At 38.3% G+C, this 17,433-nt stretch overlaps 2 protein-coding genes across 2 annotated transcripts; one reads left to right on the plus strand and one right to left on the minus strand.

Moving 5' to 3' along the window:
- Nucleotides 1-945: 945 nt before the first annotated feature.
- LOC140166446 (interferon-induced transmembrane protein 1-like) lies at nucleotides 946-9,694 on the minus strand. Its single transcript, XM_072189922.1, has 3 exons — nucleotides 9,527-9,694; nucleotides 8,629-8,846; nucleotides 946-3,489 (listed from the first exon to the last, which is right to left on the minus strand). The coding sequence occupies exons 1-3, from the start codon at nucleotides 9,573-9,575 to the stop codon at nucleotides 3,337-3,339; spliced, it is 420 nt and encodes a 139-aa protein (XP_072046023.1). The 5' UTR covers nucleotides 9,576-9,694; the 3' UTR covers nucleotides 946-3,336.
- A 1,443-nt stretch (nucleotides 9,695-11,137) lies between these two features.
- On the plus strand, nucleotides 11,138-15,942 carry LOC140166447 (uncharacterized). The gene is made up of 4 exons (XM_072189923.1): nucleotides 11,138-11,291; nucleotides 12,016-12,158; nucleotides 13,074-13,193; nucleotides 15,041-15,942. Exons 1-4 carry the CDS (start codon nucleotides 11,249-11,251, stop codon nucleotides 15,197-15,199), a joined length of 465 nt encoding a protein of 154 aa, XP_072046024.1. The 5' UTR covers nucleotides 11,138-11,248; the 3' UTR covers nucleotides 15,200-15,942.
- Nucleotides 15,943-17,433: the final 1,491 nt, after the last annotated feature.

The following is a 17,433-nucleotide window of genomic DNA, read 5'->3' on the forward strand; positions in this document are numbered from 1 at the left end:
AAAAGTGCCATAACTTTGCAATTATTCACGCAAGGCATAATAAAAGTATACATTTTTATAAAGGCAAGACATCAATGAATCTCATTATAAATACAGATTTGGTGTAAAAACAACAATTATGAAGAAAATCACAAATAGCTCTTTTCAAAAAATTTTGAATTTTTGTTTTTTTCTTAGTCTTGAGGCACCATTCCAAAAACTTTTTTTTTAGTTTTTTGATATTGGCCTTATTTTTTGAGATATTGACCATATAAGGTATCAAAATGAACTTTTTAAAGTTCACAAACGCCTATTTGCACAAAATGATGCCTAAAATCGGAAATTGACCAATACATAAAAAATGAGAAACCGTTTCTTAAGTCGATCATGCTTTTTATGATGAGCATAATTGCTTACCTGTAGATGTTGTATTTATTGAGTTATCGTTTACCTAAATCGTCATTTTACCGAAAAAATGAACATTGAAATAAAGGCCGTTGAAGTTTAAAGTGGTCACATTTTGCACTTTGAAGCTCACAGGAGAATGCGGCATTTCTCGTTTTTCTACCTTACATTACGTGAACATCGGGTAAATCCACAGCCCCTTGAGAAGTTTGGGCGAAATCTATTCATATCTTGATGTTTAAATCGGGGGGAAAAAACTTGAAAAAATTCACATGGTGTTGAAAACAATTCTTGAAGAATAGTGAATCCAGCACCTTTTGGCGACAGAATAAGTTGATGTTACAAATGCGCGCGAAGCGCGCGAAAAATGTTGCTATTTTGAAGCTAAACTGATGAAATATGGTGCAAAAGTGGAATAAATGCGCGCGAAGCGCGCGAAAATTTGCACTTTTGGAGGCTAAAATGGGCAAATATGAGGTTAATTTGGTCAGAAACCTATATTCAGGCGTCAACATTGGGGGGGGGATGATTGTATGGAGCACCCTCCCTGGCAAAATATTGGGGGGATAAATCCCCCCCCATCCCCCCGGGATCTACGCCTATGCCACTAGGTTTTTGTGAAATCAGTGCTTCCATAAGGTGCGCCTCGCATGCAGATACGCGTTGCGTATGCGTAGCGTATCTGTGCGTTAACAAATTGCGGGACTACAAAACGCGATGCGTTGTTGCGCGCGTGTACCCGATGGTACAACAAAGATTTTCTTTCCGTTTTAATTTGCAAAAACGAGTGAAATAGTGAAATAATAGAGCAGTTAGAGTTAACAAATCTGGATTTTCTTTCCTTGTATTTATAAAAAACATAACAAAGCCAATACATTTCAAAAAAGCTCAATTTCGCCAAAGAAATAATGTCTAGAGTACACACCCACTTTAAGTTGAGTGTCCCCCCCCCCTTCCTCATGGTCGATGCAATGTAAGTGCAGCAGCTATAATAATCTTGCACTCAACATATATAAAATGAGAGTAAAATATAAACCTTTCGTAAGTGTCACTCACGATAGCCTTGCAGGCAACAGCAAAACTGAACTTCTTTTACGATGTTGTTTTTTCTTATATACTTTTTTCTTTAATCATTAGGTTATTATTAAATAATTTATGTAAACACAATTTTCAGATAACTTTCGTTACTTTTATGAAAACCTGTCTTCCCCCGGTGAAAGTGCAAAATATGAGAGGAGCAGATCATTATTATTATTATTAAAGTCCTCACCACGCCAAATTGGCGTAACTTTCAAGTATTAAACTATATATTAAATTTCGCCGACTTGGAGCACTGGACCAAAAGGCCCTAACTAATGATTTTTCTCCGCACTCTTTTATTTTTTTGACGAGTTGTCAGGCATAAGCCTTTATTATACATATTACGAAAACCACATATTATACATATTTAAATCATTAAATCACACATTTTCAGAACACACAGATTATTGCATTACATTATATAAAATATACAAGTATAAGAAATTAAGTTGAACAATTAGATATATTGCGAATTTTGGGAGCTGTAACTAGGCGAGTTAAAAAAAGGCGAGTTATAGAAAAGCGAGTTAAAAAGGCGAGTCACCCCCACAGAGATTGGGGTTTTTGTCAATTACCCCCACAAAGTAAGCTAAAGGCGAGTTACGACAAAGCCATCAAGTCCCATCGGCGAGTTACGACAACACCAACAAGTCCCGTAAGCGAGTTACAACAACACCAACAAGTCCCACAAGCGAGTTACGACAACACCAACAAGTCCCACAAGCGAGCTACAACAACACCATCAAGTCCTGCAAGCGAGTTACGACAACACCATCAAGTCCTGCAAGCGAGTTACAGCAACACCATCAAGTCCCATTGTCGAGTTACATGTAGGACTTGATGTAGGTTTTCCTGTGAGGTCTTCAATTTGGAAAGTAATGCTTTACTTTGTAATATTATAATAATAATTAATTATCCATACATTATTTGTTACATTGCTGGGCCTCTTTGACAAGTGGTTCCTGCTTAAAATTATTATTTACTCCAAGGTTACCCCCGGGGGCCACTGTAATGGTGAAGGGGGTATCAGGCGCGTCCGTAAATTCACGTAAAAAGGGTATTTTTTCAGACTAGGGTATGTTACGTGCGTAACGTGAATAGGGTATCAAATTCATGTAAAATTGGTGTAAAAGGGTATGTTTTTGGAGCTCTTTCGTACTTAGGGTAGTTTTTCCAAGTTTCTCCGCACTCTTGCTTATTTTATCTAATATCGTTCCTATAATAACATGTAAAATTTGGACAAAATAATTTCAGCGTAAAGTTAATAAATTGGTGATTTTTTGTCGAAGTTGGATCTGTATTTCTGTACCATTACGTGGACGGTGGCTTAAAAATTCGTAACAGAAAGACCTGTAAAAAAACCCACAAGTCATAATTATATATTCGTCATCCTAATCTTTCACCTATTTTTAACCAGTCAATAGCACATTGAGAACCAAGTCCTAGTGCGTTATTGACTGGTTAAAACAGGTGAAAGATTAGGATGACGAATATATATGACATGAGTGTGATTTTGATTTTTTTCACAGGTCTTTCTGGTTCGATTGTTTAAGGCACTAATTGCTTCAGTTCACGTAATAAGCTGCTTCTATTAGAGTCTTGTTACATGACAGTTCATTTAACCTAATAAATCAATTTATAGGGCTTAATCTCATTGCAATGTTGATGAAATATTATAAAGTTCACACTGGTTGATGTTTGCCGATCTGCAACTGTACGTATTCAAGAAAGGATCATAAGAGTTCATACACAGGAGTGGATCCATCAGGAATTTTTTTAAATGATCAAATTACCGGGAGCTGAGAGGCTAAACTTGAATGAAATAAGATTAAAGCTCCTTTTCCATCGCTCCCATGGATCCTGATCCTGACACTACTCTTGTGGCACGTATAGTATTATCACTGCAACGATAGTTCCAATCAGGTTTAGTACTCCCCAGATAGTAGCGACGGTATTTAACGTCCGAGCAGTAGCTGAAGCCGCTTGTGCAGCCACCATATTCCTGTTGTTCAAGTGATCATCAACCTTTGAAAATACAAGAAGAAAGTAAAACACCACCATAAAATAATTTTGGTCCGGCATAAGAGCAAGTGGGACTGGGTTCTCGTCTCTGTTTGATGGTCAGACGGGTATGTAATGTGCCACGGTTTGGGGTGCCCACTCACAATGACAGTTTCAGCAATATGCCTTTTGTTTGAAGCAAACCGGACATAGGGTGGTGACATCCCGCTATCTCTAAGGTCCGCTATCTCTAAGGTTCGCTATCTCTAAGGTTCGCTATCACTAACGTGTAAAGTCTATGGAGATCAGAATCCCGCTATCTCTAATAGAGAAAAAGGTTCGCTATACCTAAAAAAGGTCCGCTACTTCTAAGGTTCGATATCACTAATTTAGAATAAGGTTCGCTAGTTCTAAGGTTCGATATCACTAATTTTAAATAAGGTTCGCTATCACTAATTTAAAATAAGGTTCGCTATCACTAATTTTGAATAAGGTCCGCTATCACTAATTTATTGAAGGTTCGCTATCTCTAAGGTTCGTTATCACTAATTCCAATCAAGGTCCGCTATACCTAAGGTTCGCTATCACTAATTTTGTTTAAGGTTCGCTATCCCTAATTAATTAAGGTTCGCTATCTCTAAGGTTCGTTATCACTAATTTCGATTAAGGTTCGCTATACCTAATCACTAATCTTAAATAAGGTCCACTATCTCTAATTTTAAATAAGGTCCGCTATCTCTAATTTTAAAAAGGACCGCTATGGCAAACCTTATTTGAAATTAGAGATAGCGAACCTTATTTAAAATTAGAGATAGCGAACCTTATTTGAAATTAGTGATAGCGAACTTTAGAGATAGCGAACCTTAGAGATAGCGAACCTTATTTAAAATTAGAGATAGCGAACCTTAGGGATACAGGGATTGTGAAAATTAGAGATAGCGGACCTTATTTTAAATTAGTGATAGCGAACCTTAGAGATAGCGAACCTTCAATAAATTAGTGATAGCGGACCTTATTTAAAATTAGAGATAGCGAACCTTATTTAATATTAGTGATATCGAACCTTAGAAATACCGAACCTTTTTCAAAATTAGAGGTATAGCGGACCTTTTTCGTAATTAGTGATAACGAACCTTAGAGATAGCGAACCTTAGAGATAGCGAACCGTAACCCATAGGGTGGCCTATATAAATGTATACATAGTTTCTTTGTATCTTTTTTATATCAATAATCAATACAGCTAATGAGCTATGACTGTAAAAGTTCATGAATATGTAATTTTTGCCTATCCTCCAATCTTTTCTAATGAATAGTCTAAGGCGACAGTAGCGTAGAAGGGCTTTGTCTGTCTCTCTAAGGTCACATTGCATTATCGTATTCAGGTGGGTTTTTTTTAAGTAGTAATGTTTATTTTATTTCATATCGCAGCCCTAAGGCTGAATTACATGGAAACTTACAATTTTAAAACACATCAAAAATATATGATATTACAATGTATATACAACAATCAAAATTACAATATTGCACATTTCAAAACACAATTTATCACAGAGCAGTAAATAAGTCATGCAAATAAAAATTATAAAAGGGGTAAAATTTCATAAAAGTCAACACAGTGGCATATAAAAACAATGATGGGGGCTGAATGAATTAAGTTAGCAGGACAGTCCTGGGCATGTAATATGAAAAACCGCTAATTATTCAATAAACTAATACAAAAAGGGATGGGGCTACCCTGGAAGCGCGAAGTTCTGGCAAAAAGCTGGGACAATTTGTCAGCATTGCGTAGGTTGCGACCATGGACTCTGCCCCTGACAGGGTGAAGTAAATCATTTGTTCTGGAATTATTGGAGAGCCCTTCGGCAAACCTCAGACAATGATCCACCCTCCTGTCACAGAGAGAGTCCAGATCACAATCACAAATTCCTGCCCAGGACTATCTGCAAGCTCTTCTCTGAAGCTGTTTAATTGATACAGATTGGCCAGCAGATGAGTGCCATGCTATGTCGCAATACTCTAAAAGAGGTCTGATGTACCCTCTGCCTACCGTAATAAGCTCCTGATGGTTAAAACCAAATTTTTTTAACATGCGCAGCTTGTACAGCCTGCGGTTGGCTTTTTTAGTAATTTCAATGGTGTTTTTGTCCCATTTAAGATTGTTCTGAATCCATATGCCAAGGATTTTTGCATCATTAACATAATCAAGAGGGGTGTTATTTATCTCCAAGGCAGTTGGAAGGGGCACATCTCTTTTAAAACACACCTGGAGGGCCTAACACTTGCTGGGATTTAAACACAGTTTAGTGTCACTGATCCATCGCGAAAAATCATCTAAAACCACTTGGAGCTTGCCAGACGTGGAATGAGTGCGATTCTTAGCAAGTGTCAGGTCATCGACATATTTCCAACACTTAGAATTTGGGGCAAGATCAGTGGCAGCATCATTAATTATGGCTTGAAATCACAGAGGACAAACTTTTGTTCCCTGTTCAGCATAAACATCCCACGTGTGTAAAGTGGGTGGCGGTGTAAGAGCAGGAAGATAGGCTTCGAGCTTGGTGATATCGAGAGGGCACAAATGATCTGAAACAGAAACAAATCTGTTATTGATAGCATTGACAATGCCTACATGGTCACCATCTTCCACACCAGGGATAGGTATGTTGACTTCAGATTTATTATTATTAGTCATGAGTTTGACCTGCTGGTGCCATTTGCGAGGGTCAGTCGTTTGCAAATGACGCACACGATTTGCATAATAATTTGTCTTTGCTTTGTATATCTCCCGCTGAACACGGTTACGTAATCGACGCCATTCTGTAGTTCTTTCCGGTGTGAAGGCTCTTTGTCGTAGCTCAATAAAGTTTGTTATTTTGGAGTTAACCCATGGTTTGTTATTGTTATGTATTTTAACAGTCTTCTTTGGAAAGAATGACTCGACAGCATCGTCTAGATAGCCATACAGTGCATCAGCCATGCCTTGTGTGCCTTGGGCATTGGTGACATTATCCCAGGTTTGACTCTGAAGCCAACTACCAAACTCCCTAATCTGAGAGTCTTTCATGGGACGAACCTTTTTAGTGACGGTCTTAGTTTTATCTTGGCGATACATCTTATTAGGCTTCCAGACAATGCATGTGTGGTCACTCTTACCAATGGGACTCACATCAAGTGGGTTTTCAAAATAAGAACTCATGTTGGTCATAATTATATCTAAAATTGCATCACCACGGGTGGGAAAAGTAATCAATTGCTTTAAGTCATGTGCATGCAAAACATTGTTGACATTCATTCTATTGAAATCCCCAAGCACGACAAATCCTATGTCTGGATACTTTGTCTTTAAGTAGTCCATCGATTCATCCAGATGGCATTGAAGTAGATCTTGGTAGGGGGCCCCGGAGTCGGTAAGAATGTAGAGACAGCACAGCAAACTGCAATTAGAGACACAGATCTAGGAGTACATTTTGGTCTCAACATAATCCAAAGACATTCAAGCTCGTCAGGGATTTGGATGTCATTAATCACCTGAGCAGAAATTCCAGATCGAACATAAATTCCGACACCTCCCCCTTTAGTGTGCTCGCGACAGTTTGAAAACAGTTGGTAACCATCAATCTTAGTCTTACTGTCTGGCATGTCAGGGTGGAACCAGGTTTCACTGATCGCTGTAATGTCAATCGAATGGTGATGAAGCAAAATCTGAAACTCATCATATTTGTTGCCCAAAGAAGACTGTGCATTGGTTAGAAAGAATGCTGGAAAGTCAAAACATCTCTGCTGATGCTGTGTACCTGTCTGCTCCGGGTATGGGCGTTAAAGTTCTAGACCGCAAACGGTCCACTGAGCATTCTGAGTCATTAAATGCATGAGGGGTATTTATATGCACTGGGACATTCTTTCGCATGTGAGATCCGGCTCTGCGACCTCTAACATCTCTTTTGATGCCAAGATTCAAAAGTCTACATTTTAGATCAGAGTTGATGGTGTGAGGGGCGTTGAGTTTCCAAAGTTCATTTCTACTGTACGTAATGTTCTGTACAGGTTTGGGACAGATAATTGAGGTAGCATGGGAAGCAGGTTGATGATCATTGCCCATTGTTCAAGTTACTGAGTTCATCGAAAAATTCGAAAGTGGCGAGTTCAAAATTCTGTAGTCAGGTAAGCTTAAAGTTACTGCAGCTGCAGTGCCAGGGTTCCGAATTTTGCACTTGTTTGATGTGTCAGCATAAGTTCCATCATTTACTTCCATATTGCCAAAAATATTCTCATTTACCTCAGTTGACAGGTTCCTTGGACTTAAAAGATACTCACTGATGTTGTTATGAGTGATGCTGGTGAATAAAATACGAGACAAAAACATGTAAACAGGAACAGAACTCAACATCTTGGCCACAGCTAGAACAGTGCCATCAAAAAAATAGTAGTCTCTGTGATGCTCAGGCCTGTGATAATCTTGAAGTCATCAAGCCAGCTCCCTGCAGGCCTGCCTCTCTTTCGTTTTCCCTCAACCATTACTTGGACAATTGTTTCCTGAAGGCAGTGATGTTTGGTGGCGTGGCCAAAGTATGATAACTTTCTAGCAATGATATTGGCTCGCAAGGTCTTCTGAACTCTAAGCTCTTGAAGAATCCACTCATTTGTTCTCCTCTCAGTCCATGGAATCTTCAGGATTCGTCGATAGCACCACAGCTCAAGAGAATCCAGTATATTCCTGTCAGATTTCATTGTCCTTGATTCAGATCCGTATGATGCCACAGCAAATGCTGTTGATTTTAGCAAACGAACATTAAGGATTGGAGGAAGTTTACTTTTCCACAATTTGGTCATGTTTGAAACTACACTCCAAGCTATTGTCAATCTTTGCAATTCTTTATCTCCTGGGTGCAGTCACTTTTGGTGTTAAGCCTATTCAACCAGGCTCAACTAGGCTTAACACCAAAACGATTTCAACTTCAAAGGGCTATTGCAGTTGAAATCCTTACATCTACTATGGACCTACTTTGATTTTCTTAATCTTCCACACAGGGGGTGTGAATTCCAACAAGGCCAACCTAAATGGACGACTCCATTTGAAATCATCGCCCCCTGTGTGGACGATTAAGGGGATGTCTTCCGTAGGGGGTGTATGGATTTCACCTGGAATAGCCCACAATATCTTACCTCAGAAGATTTGCATATGGCGATCAATCCAAGCGGCCACATGCAAAAAAGACAGTTGAAAATCGACCAAGCCATGTATGTTGGTGGTGGTTCCATTGATGTTCTGATCACTGTCTGCGGCACAGGGACCTGCTCATACGGCGGGGCATACTGATAAGGCTGGGTATACTGATAAGACTGGGTTGGTTGGTTCCTGTCGGTATGTTGAACCGAAGTACCTTCAATTCAAAAGACACAAAATCAACAAAAAGTATTGTTATGATGTAGGTATAACATTATGTATGTTTTATTTATGTATAATGTGAAGCTAATATTTCATTTGTAAAAAACCGAGATAAAACACACACATTTAAATGTCTTGTGTCAACTGCAGAGGATGATTTAAGGAAGCCCCATCATGCACTGCAAACGTGTTATCACCAGAGTTTCAACTGCCACTTTACTTTTCAAATCCCATTGAATTCTGTACAAAAGATGTTGTTTAAGAATTGTGCGTGTGTCATTATTAATTAGTCGATTTCAGATCTAAAGTGATCGATGTATGCATGAAGAATAATTCACACCTTCTGTAGGTAACATAAAATGTGAAATCGACCAGCATTGTGAATGCGTTTTTATTGTAAATATATCAGTCCAAATTCAAATTTAACCATGTTCGTCAATGCAATGTGCGCGCAGTGGTGTCATGTTCACTCACACAGCTGTGCTAACCGCAGGTCAACACAGTGGCGTGGTGGGAAGTGCTTAAATCATCCTCTGTGTCAACTGATTGTGCAGAAATTTAGAAGCTTATTGAGGTAAACGAATTGAGGAAGTAAAATCGTATTAATGGTTAGTTTCTGGCTTAATTTATTTTAAATGTATATCAACCCACTCCATGTACCCTGCACATATTCACCTTGAGCCTCGTTGTTCAGTAATTTGTTATTCTCCTCCTCCTTCTCCATCTTTATCAAGAAATGCTCGGTAATGGTTACAGGAAACTCTGATTATGAAGCAACCCAGCTCCTGGCTCTGTGGAAGCAGTAATCATGCCTCAACACACCACCAGTTTATGTTTACCAAAACAATTCAAATCGCTGAGAAAAAATATTGGCAATATGTTTGTTTTCTACAATAACATAAATGTTTTAAACAATAAAATAGCAGATTTTAATGATGAAATTATGCAAATTAATATGCTAATTAGCTAATTAATTAGTTTGGTGTTCCATTTACCCCACAACAGATCCACTTGGGGTAAATGGAACACGGTTGACTGACTTCAAATATATATAACATGTTAATATTTTTTTTAGTAATTGGTTTAATTATTATGAAATTATATACTACAAATAACTAATTCATGGTAGATTAGGCCTCCTATTGATTTTTTAAAAATCTAAAAACAATTTTTTTCTGTTATGTACCGAGAGAAAGTGTTTTTTTACGTGGTATTTTACCATATTTATAAAAAAACATGAAAACAAAAATATAATGTTAAATAAAATATTCTGATGTCTTTTCAATGTAAATATAGCTATGAATGTAGGCTCCATGCAAGTAATGCCCCTTGTTCCAATTACCCAACCCACTGTTCCATTTACCCCAATTTGTTGGGGTAACTGGAATTTCCATGACCATGCATGTATTTGGACCGATACAAGAAACAAAGCCATAAAATGGGAGTTTATCTGTTAAAAGAAGTTGTAAAAACATATTATCTACTTATTGAAACAAACAAAAATCATATATGGATACCCTCCTGACCACAGAAAGTGATTTATTGCTTAAGCGTTCCATTTACCCCAATTTACCCATAGTGAATCTAGCACCTTTTGGCGACGGAATAAGTTGTATGGTACAAATGCGCGGGAAGTGCGAGAAAATTTTTGCCATTTTAAAACTAAATTGATGAAATATGGTGGGGAAAGTGGAATAAATGCGCACGAAGCGCGCGAAAATTTGCACTTTTGGGATTAAAATGGGCAAATTTTTATATGAGGTTAATTTGATCAGAAACCCATATTCAGGTGTCATCATGGGGGAGCTTGGGGGATGATTCAATGCAAAATATTGGGGATTTACCCCCCCCAGATTTACGCCTATGGTCTAAAATAAATTGATATTTAAAATGAATATTTCTGCTAAAATTTTGACTTGCATTGCTTGGAGGGGGCTCAGAATCGATGCTAAATTGGCCAATTCGACGTTGCCCGAAGGTGGCGCCCAGGCACGTAACGAGAAAAGACTAAATGATTCCAGTGGTTGGTCCTGGGAAAATCCCTATGGTTAAATTTGTTTGAATATCGAAACAGATTCTACAATAGGGATACAACGTACTTCCTGCTGTTCCAATATTTATCGTTACGCCCTATAGGCTACATGATTTAAACTCTGGAATGAACATTACAATCGGGAAATTGATATATAGTTGCGTGGGAGTAGGTAGAATGGAAGGAATACTTTGCCGATGGTTCATTTCCTTCCATGCATAGATTCCGTGCAAGGTCAAGTTGGTACTCAACCCGGGTCATGTCATACTAGTACATCGTACATATAGCATAACGCAATAACGTAATAATATATGTAATTCGGATTGTTTTATAAGTCGCAAATTTAGTTTCAGCGTAAGATCAAAATGGAGTCCAACATAAAGTATGACAGACAATTTAATGAACAAGGTAGGTGAAAGTATATTTATATTTTATTATGGAACTGATTATGTTCGTCGATCTTGGAAAACAAAATCGTGTTTTTCCTTGGCACATCTGTACATGTAGGCCTATAGGGTTTTGTGTACCATCTCGATCAGCTTGTTCCTGTATTATCCGGAGCAGTCGTCTATTTAAATAGCATCAACTTTGATGTGTGGGTAGTTTGGGTAGCACTTTCAGGTTCTTATCTTTAGCTCATACAGCTAGCTATTGTATATATTCACACCGTTTCAGAAAACTGGTTTTTAAAAAGGGGGTTCTATACAGCCATCTGCATGAAAAAAGAACTAGTATGTTTACAAAGGACAGTTTGCTCCCGGAGTTTGCTACAAATTCCAAAATGTAAGAATGAGTGTAGCATTTTTAAAGCGGCACCTTCTTCACGTCAAATTAACCTTTTGGTATATGATTGAATTATTAAGGCAATGCAGCCAAATTTGTTCGATCTTTTGATCGACCATCGATGCTTGGTTGATTCTTATTGTTTATAAAATAATTAGCTACTGTTAATTGTTGTAACATTTTTATCTTTGTATGTAATGCATTGTGCAATCAATTTTACCATTAATTAATTAGTTTATAGGTCTTAATTACAAGCATCGAAGCAGCATCAACGGTTGAACCTAAGATCAAACACATTTGGCTGTGGTGCCTAATGATTCAGCACTTCTGCTCATTTTGTTTGTTATAGATCAACAGCCACCACCGTATGCCTATGCAACTGCTCCAGGCCCGATACCAGGCGAATACCCTTACATACCGCAAAGTCAAAATACCACTACAGTTGTCGTCGGATCTGCGCCTGTTGCTGTTGGGCCTCCGCCTGTTACTAATGTAAGTCCCGGGTGTAAGTCAATCCAATATTATACAAATATTAACTGTCTATGAGTGTGATGGTCGAAATATAATCACGAGGTGAAAGATCAACATAACACCATGTTTTGCCGTGATATACTTCACATGTTGGGGTTCACCCCATAACTAAATCGGCGAGTCCAAGAGTCAGCGCACGGCTTGGCGCAGGCGCACTACGGCAGAGCACATGATGGTAAAGACTATCACACGGAGAGGGTGATAGTAAAAATGATAAATGGTAATCAACCAATGAACTGTCTAGAATTTATGTATGAGTGATATAAAAGGAAATATCAGTACACTGCAAGAAATGTGTCTTATAGCAGTTATAGACATATGTATGTACCTTACCTTCTCCACACACGTAGACCTACACAACAGTAACGGGTGTCAACTGCAGCTCCAAATTGTCTTTAAAATTTCAATTCTATTTTGAAATCAGCATAAAAAATGCATGAAAATATGTGCAAACAAACCAGGTGTTGGTTTAGTGGTTCTGTTAAGTGTACTGATGCTTGTGGATCTGTGTGTAGCGCAGTGGCGTAGCCAGAGGCAGTGGCGGCGCTCCGGGGAGGGTTTAATTCCCCCAAATATATTTCTTGCCCCCCCCCCCTTTGAGTCAAAACCACAAAAATTATGTAAATTTCCACTTTATGCGACAATTTTGCCCCCCCCTGAAATTTAATTTTCTGACCTCTGCTGGGAGGAAGCAACTTGGTGGTCCGATCACACTTGGAAAATGTACGAGCAAATTCAAAGCAATGTTGCTCCCCCCTATCAGACAACTCACAGATTACACACAACAAGAGCATTGTCATAAGATACATAATTGGACCCAAGGATAATTCTCAGAACTGTTATTTATTTATTTATTTATTTATTTTGCATCCCCAGACAGTAATCGTGCGAACAACCCAAGAAGTAGCCCCACCTACTTACATGGTTTGGTCCATTCTCAATACATTTTTTTGCTGTTTCTTGTTTGGAATCGTCGCCATTATCAAGTCAAGCGAGGTAAGATATTTCATCATGTTTGCCCAGGCGGCGGATGACATGATCGAGCCGGCAACTCGTGAAACCGCCCGGCCGTATGGCATTTTCCATATACTCGGTTAGTTTTGTGGGGTTCATTATCGAACCCCAACGGTTTTAACTTGTATTTATATTATTTATCAACATAGGCCTATTTGTTTGTGATATTTCAAGCGTTTTAAAATTTCAAAATAATCCCATTCAATTACACGGTTGACGATGAAAATTTACTGAATGTAGTGAATGCACGTCATACACCACCTGTGTTTGCCCACTCAAGCCAAAACGTAGTGACTGTTTATTGAATACTAGCAGATGCTGCCTTTTACCTTTGGGTAAACTGATACAAAATACCATTTACCCGTGGGCGGTTTTTTTTTATTTTTTCCCTTTTACACAATTTAACATGGAATAAGCACTTTCGCAATTACAGATCATGGTCTGTAATGGGTAATATTTGCCGATCAAATTGGAGACTAATACGATGAGGCTACTGTAAATTTTCAACGGGGTGAACTTTGACGTTTGTATAAAAACGTTTTGTACTGGAATTTCGCTGGCAGTTTGGTCTTCATTCCTTCACAGTATTTTTATTTCACAGGAAATAGTAACATTATGTAGGAATTATTAACAAATGTTTTACAATTCTATCGGCAAATATTACCCATGATGCATCATGATTCTGAACAGATTTTTTGAAAAATCAACTGATTTTACCACGCGTGAAATGATGTACCAAAAACACCATCGCGCCCCACCGGGGGAGGGACATGTTATTGTTCAATTTGTGGAGGGCATGCTCCTACTCTTTGGTATAGCTGACTCGGCGTATTTGGGAAAAGGATATTTCGGAACTACGAACTGTCAAAAGCTTTCTCGTTGGATTTCTCGTTGAATGTCGCGTATTAACCACACATGAGCGGATTGATCAATTGGGGGTCTTTTATAAAGCATCAAAGTCAATGGTCTTTCAGCGCTTTCTTTTGGATTTCAGGGGTCTTTCTGAGCTGCGCAGGTGTATTTCGGTGGAGCATACCCATATAAGTTGTCATTTGTGTTAAGTACCTTCCCCCGATATTTACATCACAAATACAAATACACTTATTCTATCCAGCAAACATTACGTCAATACTGGACCCCCGTTATTGGGCCAATACATGTTTGCACACCGGTGTCGGACTGGACCGAGTAGTGCTAAACTGGATAAGTGAAATTACCATTTTAAGCTTGCTCTTTCATTGCCACCTTAATTATCTCTTACTCTTTCATGACTCCCACTCTCTTACCCACATATTGGCAGGTTTAACGAGAAAATAAAAATGTGCCCACCTTAGCACCAGTACTGGCCCGATTCGACACCGGTGTGCAAAACAATACCAGTGTCCAGTATTGGACTTTATTGGCCCAGTACGGTTGATTGAAAATACTACATTTTGATTTGACAGCAAATTGATTCTAAAACACCTGTCGTTTAAGAAATAAAAGGTAGTACCAGTTTTAGCTTGTTTTGTATTTGTTCACATACATACTGCCTTTTAGTTTGGGAAGGCTAATGTGTAATAATGATGAACTTTTCCATTCGGTGTGTACTGAAACGCTCAAATAAATCTCCAAGGGCCGGTTTCTTGAATTTTGGCTATAAAGGCATGGCTACATAGGTCATTAGGCGTATAGTCACTAGGCGTTGGACCAATTAGTCATAAAAACTATGAGTCTTATTATTTTCTTTACCATCTCATGTCCAAAATTGCCTCAAATGTCTAATCCGAGTAATCTTCAATATTATGCCAACTTCTCCTTACTGTATCATTTTCTTCTTTCCGCCTTAGGTTTCCAACCACATGCTACGGGGTGACGTCACAGGAGCTCTACAAGCTTCCAACGCAGCTCGAGGCTGGAATATCGCAGCGACTGTCACTGGTTTTATTGTCATTCCTGTCGTCGTTCTTCTGAACATATTTTTAACCACCGCGGCCGGTGGCTACTAACTAAAACCAAAGACCTTCAATTTTGAAGATCCGAAGATAAAATGGGCGATATCTTTTTTATATGAATAAATTAAAGTGACAAGCATTTTGCATCACAAATCACTGAAAGTTATACATAGACGAGATATTATAGGTTCTATAGTTGTTGCATCTACATCCAAAGATATATGGTGGAGAAAATTCTAGTTGGTCTACTTTTCCCTATACTTTTTCCAAACAATACCTATTGAATTGCCTGGCTCAAAGTATAGAAATTGGACAAGGTGAATTTAAAGCGACTGATACTTTAAAACAAAAGCTCAAAATCACCGCAGAAACAAATCCTGACTTGGTCGACATCATGCCATACTACTAATGAAAAGAAAAACTGTTTTTGATATCCCTGTTCTTCTAGTCTAAAAACAGTTAGAAAAAATACAGAGATAAACCCTGTGCGCACAAACACCAGGCATCCCATTCACAATCGGAACAAGGACATGCAACAAAGAGAGGTAGCTTTTAGAAGAATTTGACAAAATGATCCAGGACGCAAAATGAAGGCAAGAGCAACACATGGAAGGAAAACCTAGCCGTCCAGATACTTGAGTGCCTCCAAAGTTAAGACCGAGGGAAACAAAAGCATTTGTAACCATGTAAATCGTTATTTTAGCGCCACAGTAAGGTGGGTGACCCGGGTGGGTGACCCCTGGCTCCCGCCTCCAATTTAACAAATCAAAATTGAGATTTTGGTAACAGCTCATACTTTTTTTGCTTTCACACAATGTTCGATGGATTTTAAAGCGATTGATATAACTTTCGTAACTAAAAGAAACAAAGACGCTATTGATGTAGGAATTTAAAAAAACGTAATCTGACTATGTTAGTTTAGACATATGACTAGCATAAAATACCCATCATTACATTTGCAATTTCAAAGTTGATAATATCGACAAAAATCGAACCAAAACCTTTGTGCCTTTGGGAAGAGACCACCTTTGTTAATAGCCACATGTAATGCATAATATTATTATACGGATTTCTTTTTATTAAAATGGTTTGTAAATAAAAAGGTAGTTTTTAAAAAGATCAAATTTTAATTTGTAAATTTTTTTTATTGAAATAAAGATTATATAAAGCGAGTATTAGTTTCTATTCCAGTTGCATTTTGCGATTAGCTTCAGTGCAGCTGTGTCAACAGGTCAACAGGTTAGGACACGTATTTGGCTAAATCCTGGGGTGTTTATAAACCGAGGATTGAAAACCGAGGATCGAAAAACGAGGATTGGAAAACGAGGCTGTGGTAAAATACATAGACAAGAATCCTCGTTTTCTAATCCTCGGTTTATAAACACCTATATATAAGGTTATAAACCGAGGATCGGAAAACGAGGCTGTGGTAAAATACATAGATAAGAATCCTCGTTTTTTCTAATCCTCGGTTTATAAACACCTATATATAAGGTTATAAACCGAGGCTCGGAAAACGAGGCTGTGGTAAAATAAATAGCAAAGAATCCTCGTTTTGTTATCCTCGGTTTATAAACACCTATATATAAGGTTATAAAACGAGGATCGAAAACCGAGGATCGGCTTAATATACCAGTTCCAGACGTCGTATGCCATTAAAACTCACTGAGTAGCTTCCTAATACCAAAACGATTACTATATTCCAAGTTTAAGGGGTCACTATGATACCTACTTCATCATTTTTAAGAAATTAATTTCGTGTGTGCATCTTTGACTCTCACTGACATATAGGTTATTCAGATATTAGTGGAGGGGTCCCCGGGGGTACTCCCATGGACGTAGTAGGGGCATGGTGATGTTATTAGAGTGAGAAGCGCACTATTTATTCTCTATCAACCGTCAATGGACGCAATTATTTGTTGTATAAAAGCATAGCAACGAATCCTCGTTTTCCAATCCTCGGTTTATAAACACCTATATATAGGTTATAAAACGAGGATCGAAAACTCGAGGATCGGCTTAATATACCATTTCCAGACGTCGTATGCCATTAAAACTCACTGATAAGCGTCCTAATACCGAAACGATTACTATTCCAAGTTTAAGGGGTCACTATGATACCTACTTCATCATTTTTAAGAAATTAATTTCGTGTGTGCATTTTTGACTCTCAATCACATATAGGTTATTCAGATATTGGTGGAGGGGTCCCCGGGGTGCTCCCATAGACGTAGTAGGGACATGGGGATGTTATTAGAGTAAGAAGCGCACTATTTACTCTCTATCAA

The sequence above is a fragment of the Amphiura filiformis genome, chromosome 12 (assembly GCF_039555335.1).
Source record: "Amphiura filiformis chromosome 12, Afil_fr2py, whole genome shotgun sequence".
In the NCBI taxonomy this organism is placed as follows: Eukaryota; Metazoa; Echinodermata; class Ophiuroidea; order Amphilepidida; family Amphiuridae; genus Amphiura; species Amphiura filiformis.

Bases quoted from the DNA above. Each gene is read 5' to 3' on its own strand.
- LOC140166446 (XM_072189922.1), bottom strand. From the start codon at position 9,575: ATGGAGAAGGAGGAGGAGAATAACAAATTACTGAACAACGAGGCTCAA. The intron at 8,847-9,526 runs GTGAATATGTGC...TTTGAATTGAAG, and splicing joins ACTGAACAACGAGGCTCAAG to GTACTTCGGTTCAACATACC. The intron at 3,490-8,628 runs GTAAGATATTGT...GTATTTTCAAAG, and splicing joins CCATATGCAAATCTTCTGAG to GTTGATGATCACTTGAACAA.
- LOC140166447 (XM_072189923.1), top strand. From the start codon at position 11,249: ATGGAGTCCAACATAAAGTATGACAGACAATTTAATGAACAAG. The intron at 12,159-13,073 runs GTAAGTCCCGGG...TTGCATCCCCAG, and splicing joins GGCCTCCGCCTGTTACTAAT to ACAGTAATCGTGCGAACAAC. The intron at 13,194-15,040 runs GTAAGATATTTC...TTTCCGCCTTAG, and splicing joins CCATTATCAAGTCAAGCGAG to GTTTCCAACCACATGCTACG.